Source organism: Rhagoletis zephyria, unplaced genomic scaffold (genome assembly GCF_001687245.7).
Source record: "Rhagoletis zephyria isolate East Lansing unplaced genomic scaffold, Rhagoletis_zephyria_1.1 Rzeph_scaffold_03567, whole genome shotgun sequence".
Taxonomy (NCBI): domain Eukaryota; kingdom Metazoa; phylum Arthropoda; class Insecta; order Diptera; family Tephritidae; genus Rhagoletis; species Rhagoletis zephyria.
Genome location: NW_016160650.1, coordinates 48,743 through 59,937, shown reverse-complemented (window position 1 = coordinate 59,937; position 11,195 = coordinate 48,743). Strand labels below are relative to the sequence as shown.

At 33.2% G+C, this 11,195-nt stretch overlaps 1 protein-coding gene across 1 annotated transcript in view; it reads right to left on the bottom strand.

Moving 5' to 3' along the window:
- The window catches only part of LOC108369245 (CLIP and Tryp_SPc domain-containing lethal (2) k05911), a gene marked incomplete at its 3' end in the record, with an annotated part of 9,480 nt that extends 1,382 nt beyond the window's left edge, over window positions 1-8,098 (bottom strand). Inside the window, exon 1 of the mRNA XM_017624322.1 lies at window positions 7,525-8,098. Coding sequence (XP_017479811.1) covers window positions 7,525-7,723 — 199 coding nt within the window. The remainder of the gene's footprint in view (window positions 1-7,524) is intronic.
- Window positions 8,099-11,195: the final 3,097 nt, after the last annotated feature.

The following is an 11,195-nucleotide window of genomic DNA, read 5'->3' as shown; positions in this document are numbered from 1 at the left end:
ACGCCTACCTCCCATATAACGGTAATTTAGAGAAATACGAAGTCTTCGATAAATTAGTAAATATTAAAGCTAATTTATTCAAAATTGGNGCATACAAACACTACGTACGTAATTCATTGAAATGAATGAAGTTTGAATTTAACTTTTTAAAGTGTTGGCAACCTTTTTAAACCTCTTTCGTCTGATACATACAGATGTATGTATGTATTCAAATTAACTAATTACTATAATTAAAGTTGAATTTGAATTTTCAAACATGTGGAAACCCTGCTATACATATGTAGCTTAGAAATAAAGCCTTTGCAAGACTCCTTCGATTAATACCTATATTGCAATAACTCGTTTTACTTATAATATAATTGTTTTTGAGTTTAATTTAAAAACAGCTGGCAACTAGATACCTCAGAAATTTCTACATTTTTATGCTGAACATTTCTAAACAGTCTTACGTTTGACACTTTAACTTGAGTATTGTAAATTTAAATTCAACTTTTAACAGAGGTGGAAACCCTCTTCAAAATATTTTCCAACTAAAACATTATTAAAGCCATTTCGTCTGACATCCATATTGTGATACATATTCCATTTACCTCATTCCCTTAATTCAAGTAGCAATGATTATTGCAAACAGGTGGCAACCCTCCTACTTGTTTAGAACTGAAGCTTTTTTCTGAAAACATTTCGATTTATACCCATATACCCATATTGTAGTAGTTTATTTAAATTAATTGTATTTAATTTTTAAATGCCTCAATAATATTCTAAATGTTCAATCTGAAGCCGCCTTCCTCTTCCTCTTACTTTCCGAGCTGGAGCGTTTCTGTCCATTCTATTAGGCATAAATGTGTTACTTAATTAGTTCATTGTCCTTAATTCTCTTTCTATATATACTTCCGAGTCAAGAGCGCTAAGCTCATTTATCATAAATATTTACTTAAGTCGCACGTGCGATGCCTTAATAAATATATGAATATGTTCGCACATTGCTTTTGACTGTACTCTCTCTAAAAAAAACAAAAAAACTTTATTTATTTTGTGTTAAGGCGGTACAAATTTTTTTGAAATGTAAACCAAAAAATGTCAGTCCTATGTAATTATGTATTACAAAAAGTCCCATTAGCATGCAAAGCCTTTATTCAACTCCTCGTCTGTCTGCTGCATAATGATAATTGCAATCACGTTTAGAGGGATCACGTACTCAAAAATTTGAGTTTCATCAAGTGATTGGCTGTCTACTGTAGAGAAGACACTCCATTGCTAGATGAGTATTAAACTAATTGCTTGAAGAAGGCACGCTGAGTCTCATACTCTGCCCGCGTTCAAAGTACTTATATATGTATGTTGGTCTAACAAAATCTTTATACTCAGCATAATTTGTCTTTTTTTTTTTTGCTGGTATTATATAGTATATAGGTATTATTTTATTGCTTGCGAAGCTATTGAAAACGCTTTCGACCTCTGCCATTGGCATGTACAATATGTGGTCAATTAATTAAGAACTATACTCAGATGTCTGTACTTTTAAGTTAATCCGATTTTTTGAATTTTAATATTTTTTTATATAAGTATAGTTAATTCAATAAAATAAACCATTTAAATCAAAGCTTCACACTTTGTGCAAACAACCACAAATTTCCAAAGATTTTGATAGAAAAGTTAGTTTGATAGTCGCTTTTTTTGGTTGAAACTTTCAACTTGAAAGGGTTTCGCATTTTCTTCCATACAAAGTATGCTCAGCATAATTTGGTCTCATACCTAAACCAAGATAGTGTCAGTGGACTATTACCGGCGCTGAAGTCAAGTCAAGTCTTTTTTCTTTTTACCTTTGACCATAGACTAAGGGACCTTACCCCGTTTGATCCATATGCCATTTAGTATGGCTAAAAAAGTGAGCTTAAGCTACTACTCGATTTTCAGTGCAAATGCTTGAGCTTCAGCTAACTGCATCAGTACTAAAATTGAGTCTGAGCTTAAGCTCACTTTTTATGCATGGGGTCCATTAACTTTGCACTCAGTTTTATTTTTAACTGTTTACATATGTACATACATACTTGTAATTATTGCGAAATTAATAAAAGTTCTTTTGAAATAAGAGCATCCCTAATGTTCAAATAATAGCGCCTCAGGCTTAGCTTCTGTTCTTTTAAACAGTGTTCTTTGAATTTGCAAACGTATTTAGGTGTGAAATAAATGAGATTCTTGCGTTTTATGGCTAGCGACAAGACAAGAAATTTGATTATCAGTTTGTTATCCACATTTTTAAACTCTCGTATGCCCACAATAAATCAAAACCAATTTAGACAAAACTCGTAAATGTTGGCAATTAAAGTGTTGCCACGCTCTCGTGAGTTGTATTTCTAGATTCTAATCGAATTTGTATGTACTTATGTTTGTACTTTCTGCTGCGCATTGACAAATGTATAGCGGGTAAGGTTCTGTTTTCCTTAAGTTGATTTTCATGAGCACACTAGAGAGCGCCTTTGGCGGTGATCATGTCGGAATGCAAAGTAAATACAAAGCCGCGTATTTGTGCATTCTAAAGCAGCACAACTCCTGGACTGTCTTTTGTAATAAGTCTCTTGGTGACCCAGAAAATCGAATATTTTTTTGTTTACATGCAAATTTGTCGTACTCTTATTTTTGGTGGAATACTATATGAATTTCTACTTGATCGATTTGCGATTTCTTGTGATTCAATACGGTACTATTACAATACACGTTCAATTTTATGGCAAAATTTGGTTGCATTTTTATGTGTTTTTAAAATTCGCGTTGACAAAAGCAGTGGGGATTTCATCAAGCATACGAAAAAGTTGAGGTTAAAAAATAATTTACTGACAGTTAATGACTAATAAATTTCGGCTATACATACGCTACTGCGCCACTTAACGGTTTGTAAGTTTTTCTGTTGTAACTTAGTAATTTAGTTTATAGAAATTTTTCATTTTTTCAATGTAACCAATTTTTTACTTTCCGCTAATTGTTCTTTTTATTTTCCTGTAGTTACTTGAAACAACTTTCGAGCATATTTAAATTTTGTTTCCGAAATCTAAGTGGCGTTGTTTTTCTGTTTTGCAGCACCTTTTTTTATTACCCCACCCCATTCACTGAAGTAAGCACTACGCCCCTGTATCTCAACGTAGCAATTAGCCAGTAATTCGATTTTCAGGTTCAAGGATTTTGATGCGCAATCGAAACCCAGTTATTACAGCTTTGCACACCGATACAACATATATGTAAGATTATTTAAAAGCTTACTTCGGCTCACTACTGTAATGTAAGTGCCGCTACTCCCATTTCTCATGAATAGGGTATGTACGAGTTTGTAAAGGGTGCTTTATTAAGGTCAGAAAATTTTAATTTTTTATCACTATTTCTTTTGTGTCACGGCTGCAAAGATAGATCATTGAATAGTTGTCCTTCTATTCACATAAGAAACAATTATTAATTCATTGAACTATTTATATATATACATTAGACTGTGTTAAAAAAAACGAAAGCAGTTTTTTCTTTGGTCCCATTTGAAAATTTCGTTGTCGGTCACCAAAAAAAAATAATTGTGGCAAAATTTCATCGCTCTATCTTCATTTTTCTGTTAGCGCTTTCAAAATTGAGAATTTTTAATGAAACAAATTACTGGTTTTCTAGTTTTTAAGAGCCTTGGAGAGGTTTTCTAACTTAGCACGTCGGAAAAGCTGCTGCTTTGGACCTAAAGCGGGACTATAATTTTTTAAATCTTTGGAGGACTTTGGCAGGACTTGGAATTGACCCGATACATTTCAGATTGTCGATAAATTTCGATAATTTGATACATACCGATAATTTGATAAATTGCGACAACTATGCGTTTCTATGTCTCGATAAATGTATATCTCGATATAAATCGATAACTCGATAAGCTTTGGATATCTCTATAAATTTCTACAACGCGGTTAATTTTCATAGCTCCATATTTTTCGAAAGCCATTGTTAAATTTCGATACCTCACTACACTTTGATAACGTCATAAAATTCGATAAGCAGTAATAACGCAATAAACTTATAAAACCTTGACATCGATTTTTAAAACTATCGATAACTCGACAAGTTAAAAGAATTCAATTCATTACGATCACTCGATAAATTTCTTTAACTCTAAAAATATTAATAATTCAACAAATATCGATAACTTAATACATTTTATTAACTCGACAAATTCCGATAATCCCATAAAATTTTATAGCTCGACAACTAAGTTTATGTGTCTATAAAATTCGAAAACTTAACTAGAACTATTTATAAACTTTTATGATTCGATAAATTTCGGTGATAACTTGATAACTTTCGATAACTAAGTTTTTTATTACTGAATTTATTTCGATTCCTATCGTAAATTTTCAATAAACTTTCTTACCCTTTCAGTTACCCTAAGTCGCTGTTCACATGAGGTGATTAGCTGAATCCAAAGTTGGCTGCCCCCCAACTTCATTGGAAGCGATTAGCTGAAAGACCATTCACACCAGGCGGTTATTGCTTTCAACTGAAAGTTGCCTATTGAATTGCCTCATCAAAACACCGTATAACTCTTATATGTTGCTCATTGTTTTAATTTTCCTCTTTATCTCCAATTTTGCCTTCACTGTTTTGTCTTAATCATTTTCCTTCCTTCATCATCACATTTTTCTTCATTGCAAAGTTTAATTACAAATACGAAGTAAAAAAAATGCGAAAACAACTCAAATTGAACAGGTCGCAACAACAACTATAAACAAATATGTAGATTTTTAAACGACGATTTAGGCCGTAATTTTCAACCAAAAACTTTCCTTATCTACGGAATTTTTTTTCTCAATTTTGTTCTTGGTTTTCAAATCGGTTTTATAGAATCCCCAAACGGACGGTGACAAAGTGTATGTTAGCGTATTAACATATAGTTGTAGATTGCTTTGAATCATTGTAATATTATTTATCTCCTATTTAAACACCCTTTACTCTCGTACGTAAGTACATTTTGTTTATGTCTGCAAATATGCCAACAGTCCCACTTGTAGTCGTTCCGTTTAAATGTTGTGGCACGTTCCAAGCCAGCCGAACTTCTTTACTTCTTTTTTTTTTTTTTTTTTTTTTTAGCATCAACAGCCAATAAAAAATATAGCATCAGCTACTGCTTCACTGCAACTGAATGCAATTCAAGATTATCATCGATTTACAGGTTTTTTTCCATTGATTCATTCATTGCTTTTAATTCTGTAAATTATAAGCCGTTTATGTAAATGCGGTATTTGGCTGTGAGACATTAAGATTTATGGTTTAACATGGTCGATCCGCATAGGAAAAGGAATGAAAGCGCAAAGAGACGATTTGCAGATGATAATCCCAAAGTAGTGAGTATAGTTAAGAGTCCCTATAGTGGAATTCTTCGTTTAATGCGTTTCTAGTGAATGTAGAACTATAAGTTCGCTCCTTTATCGTAGTTGATGGCAGTGGTTTACTCCGTCCCTTACTCGACAGTTGCGAACTACTTATTAAACCACTTATAATTTGAAATTTGATGTTTCTGTATATAAAGAACAATTTTTTAGTGGGGTTTTTATTGTTTAAAAAACCCTTCTTTCGATTTATCTTGGAATAATAAACAATGCAATACTGTTTATAGCACACTGACCTGCATTCAGTGATGATTGCAGTGAAAAAAAGAAAACTTAAGTCTCTCCTTTTATTTATAAGACAAATTATATAAGTAGGGATCATATATCTGTACATTCATATTTATGTCAACCCATAAATGTACAATATCAGGTTGACCGAGCTTTGCTCGAACTGCATATACTTTTTTAAGTTTTCATGGTTTTGATATCAAAGACTGGTCATTTGGATAGTTTTAAAAAATATTTTGGAAATAAATAAAAACAATTGGGTTTCGATAAATTTTAAGTAAATATCTTACTTTAAAATTTAGGAGACAACCGTATTTTGAAACCCGCTGGAATGAATAGAACATATTCTGCTCGTATATGTGCTGTGAAATTAACAAACTAAAAATTCTTATTACAAAGAAGCGTGGCAACCCTGATCGAAAATATTTTCGAACCAAAGTTCTCAACAGTACCTTTCATTTGATATCCATTTTGTTTTAGATAGATTGTGTAGAATCGAAATTAAGTGCCAACCTTACACTAACGTCCTAAGGGTAACACTTTGTATATAGGGAAAGCATTGTTTAAGCACCTCTTGGTACCCATGAATTAGTAATATTTTCACATTTTTTTTTTTTAATAAACAAAAATTTAATAATTATGCGATTTAAAATAGGTAGGCAACCCTATTAAAAATATTTTGATGTTTTAATTAATTTGTATTTAATTTCGAATAGGTGGTAACCTTATACTATACTTGTATATTATTTTCGCTAACTCTATTATTACCCACTGCATACGTACTGAATGTTTTTTTTTAAAGGAGTAATCAAGGAGTGGAAACTTTTAATGAAATTTTTATAACCTTTGGAATTCCAAGTGTAGTTTTTGTTGTAGTATTAGCCATAATTTTATACAGAGTTATTTCCAAAAGGCTTCCCTGACGAGCCTTTTACTCGGAGGAGACAGAGAGGCATGTCATTGAATTCTTTGGCCTTTGCTCTCTCAAGTTAGAAAGGAGGGAGGTATCAAGCCCCATTATTTTTTTGTACCAGCCTCCAATACAAATTTCTTTAAAATTTTATAGATTTTCTGAGGTAGATCGTAGCTCAATATGCATCAATTAAGGAAATATCGCATGTCCGATTCTCGAATTTATTGAATCGATTCACGGGTCGAATCGGACTAAAAAATCGACAAAAAATCGAATCGGACGGGCTCGATTAAACGATTTTCGATTTAATCGATTTAATAACGGCATCTCCCCTTTATAACATGAATTGGTTACAAAAGCAAGATGTATCGATAAGCTCAATTCTTCTTCTGCTTCGTGCGAAAAAAATCGTAGGCTTTCTTAGAACAACCAACACACATGTCTATTGAGCTGTTAAACATTGTCGTGCGGGCACGTCTTTACAAATTTAGTATTGTCGTTGTTTCTTTTTGAATTTGTTACCATATTCAAATGTAAACATTGGCAAATAGCTTGTCGGAGTGCGCACGCGCATGCATAAATGTAATTGATTTTCAATTCTTTCGATGTTTGTACATGTAGGCTTTTTATTATTCATTCTATAAAGAAAGTCGAATCAATTTGTTTTTTTTTTTTTTAATTTTTACTACTGAAGGTCACTTGAAACTTGTATACTTTTTTACATGTAGAATCCAGTGGATAACGAAAAATCAAGCATTACAATAGGGCCGTGACTAGACTACTTAAAATCTCTCATGACCGCCTATGTGAGTAATCCGGCAGCGTTGTAGTAGGGAGAAGTCAATGAACTGTGAGCCGCGGATTCACAAAAAAGTTTTATTTTATTGATCCTTTTTTTGGTAAATCGCTTTTTCATATAATTTCTTTTTCATCTTTTTTTCATAATTCCTTACCACGTCATACCAACCAACTCACCCTCAATTATGTCTGTATCCTCCCCATCGTCTACGGCCATTGAAAGCAGCTGTGCCGCGCTCGCATTCGCTTTGATTTGCAGATCCTGTATATCGGCGGGTAACAATTTCACTTGCGCGACTGTTGTATTTAATTCAACACATAAAATTGCATGCCAAAGCGAGCAGAATAGAAGTAAAGTTCTTAAATTTCTGCGCATTTTTCGGCAATCACAATAACTTGCATAGATTGCAGAATTCCAACGTATAGACGTTAAAATAAAACCGACGTCTAATTGAAAAAACGCGACTTTAATAAACTGTCAATTTTCCAAAAAAAAAAGAAAACCAAAAGTTTTCAACTGAATTTTCCGGTAAATATTTCCACAAATATTAAAATCTATTTATTTTACGTAACAATTTTTCGATATCGATATTTTTTCAAGAAAACAATTTTGAAATTCAAAACCACTTTGCAATTTTGTTTGCTACTATGAAGTCCTTCACTCTTTAGTTAACGATTTTCGCTTGCAAATTATTTCCGTTCCTTTCATTTATTAAACTTTTAATGACGCTTGAAGCAACCGCTTACGTTGAACGCACTTTTTGGTCTGAACCAAAAATTCGGCGCGGCACTTTTGTCAACAGTTATGTGTGAGGCGCACGCAACTTGGACACGACCACGTTGGCAACAATAACAACGCCAGCTAGAAGCGTAAACCACTCCAAAATGCCGGTACCATAAGTAAAGGCAATGACATATTGGCTTACTGTGCTTACCGAGAATGTATTTAACAAATTGCCCTAGGAACACTATGCTAAAAGTATATTGACATATGAGTTCGACAACAATAGGATTAAGCTCTGCAACAACAATGCCACGACGAAGCATATATAGTGACTAAAAGCGAATAGCGTGGGAGTTGAGAGTTGGTTTTTTTAATTAATTCCATTGATTTTCTATATGTTGGCTTTCTTTTTGTATACAACTTTTATGGGTATTTTTTTAAGTTTGACTAATAGTTTTATCTCACCAGCGATATTGATCGAATACTCTTCTATTCACTCGCGTAATTCAATAGAATTTTTCAGGCTTTTGTGAAAAAAATTTTAGCTGTGTTACATACTCGCATTATATTTTTATTTTGCATCGTCTTTTTTTTTTTTGTATTGCTTTCTCATATCACTATTAAACTCCGCATCAATCACTTTGCAACTCCGCGATATTTACATTCTCACTTTTAAAACTGTCACTGACTCACTTAGCTCGCCTTCAATTTGTCCCCAATTACTCGTCCATCCGCATTCGCGTCAATAAGTCGACTGACTGACTTCTCCAATTTGTCGCTCCATTGAAACTGCATTAAACTCAACTAGCCAAATGGCTGTCCGTTAAACAAATAGCCATCGAAGTAGGCAACAACAACAACAAAAAAGAAGCACAGCAAACTCAAATGGTCACTCAGTGGGCATAGTCAGCGCGCCCGTCCAGCCATAGCGCAATGTTCTACGCGCAACTAGACAGCGTCAGCCAATACCTGCTCGTATTAGTCAATCTATTTCGCATGCTTAACAACACACCTTTTTGATTCCCTACTTTGTCCTCCTTAATTTTTTTTCTTTTGCAGCATTTTACTAAGTTTATTTTGCTGCTTTCCTACGTTCATTCACTTCTTTTTCATCACTTTTTTCACGTAATTTTGTATGTTAATTTATGTCTTCGATTTGCATTTAATGACTCTATTCTTCGCCTCTGTTTACATTTTTCCATTAGCGCTTCGCACTTCACTTTTACTTAGTATGGCGCTTTGTTTTACTTAAGATTCGTATTTGGGGAAACATTTATGTTGAACTTTTTTTTTTCTTTTTTTTTTTTTTTTTTTTTTTTTTGTATACTACTTTAATTGCTAAAGAACGCATTTGTTGTGTTTAGTTATGTGGCCCTTTTAGGGTTTTAGAAGTTTACCTGCATATAAAACAAAAGACTTAAGAAGCGAACTTGAACGTATACATTTTATAGTTACATAGTTATTAGGCTTGTTTACTTGATCAACGTCATAAATCAAGAAATATTTTTTTGAAGCATTGTGCTTTCCAGCAGCTTTGCTCGTTTAGCATTTATAACTTAACCCGTAACCAGTGACATGGGATACACCAGACTCCTCTGAAGTTTTCAACCGCTATATTTTTAGGATTAAAAGAAATTACACTAGAAAGGTTTGCGGACCATTCGGCCCTTAGTTTAGTTTTATAGTTAAATTCAACTTCTTTAGTGAGAAGTAAAAATTGTTCTTAAAAATAGCATTCAACTAAAGCGAAAATGAGAGCCCCTTCGAGGATCCTAAGGAGGAAGCAAACACCCTTGCCGCAGCTCTGACTTCATAAAATCTAATAGAATCTTCTGGCATGCCATTTTGTCGTCCCAATCAGTGTTGTCTATTTGCCGGCTAGATTTAGCTTTTCTTTATTTGGTTTTAGCCGGAAAAATCTTCTTTAGCTTCTAGCTTTTTTCTTAGCCTTTTCTTAAAATTACTTAGCTTTTTTTAGCTTTTTGCTTTTACTCAAAATATTATTTGCAAATTTGAACAGCGATACGATTTTTATTGACAGATATGTAATGGCAAAACAAAGACAAATGTCATAATATTTTACTTCGGCGGAGAAAGGCTTCGTATTTTATCAACTTTAGAAATGGGAAGCAGTAGCTGCAAAACGACACCGGTGAATTTCTACACGGATATGTCGGAGCTTGACGGAAGTGACGGTCGATGGTTCTTTAAAGCAGGACTCTATTCATTAACCTTTAATCTAGGCTTCCAAATCACTGTATTGCATCACAGGCAGAACTGGCATTAAGAATGTAGTCGAATGCCTGTTAAACTGCTCGACTTCCGGCAAGGGAATTTCGCCCGGTCTGACACATTTGGTTACCAGGCCATATTGATATTGCAGAGAATCACGTTGCGCAAAAGTTGCCGAGGAAAAGTACTCTAGAATTGTACTCACCGGGTAAAGAATGGCAGTATTTTCTCTTTAGTAAACTTATTAAGAGGATACTAAAGTATTGGTTTCTACGCGATGGGCCTAAATATCACCCCGAATCTCACTGCTTGCAGAACAATGAGGTGGAACTAAAACTTTATCTTAAGCTGCTTAGATTTTCTGAATCTACGAAAAATATTTACTTCAGTACAAATTAGTTGTTCGTTACAAGAATGCATAATGGGTCCTATTTCGGAACTTATCGATATAATAATCGTATTTTTATCGGTTTTGTTATCGAAATTTTTATAGATTGTTATCGATTTTGCTAACGATATTTTCGGAACTTATCGTTATAATAATCGATATTTTTATCGATTTTGTAATCGTTATTTTTAATGATTTTGTTATCGATATTGTCATTGATATTTTATCGAATTTGTTATCGATATTTTTATTTATCGGTTTATTAATCGATCATTTATCGATTTTGTTAGCGATATTTTTATCAACTTTGTTATCGAAATTTTTATCTATTTTGTTATCGATATTTCTATTGATTTTTTTATCGATGTTCCTATTGCCATTTTTATCGAATTTGTTATCGGTTTTGCTATCGATATTTTGACGGATGTTACTATCAATTTTGTTATCGACAGAGTATAAAGATANATTTTTATCGAATTTGTTATCGGTTTTGCTATCGATATT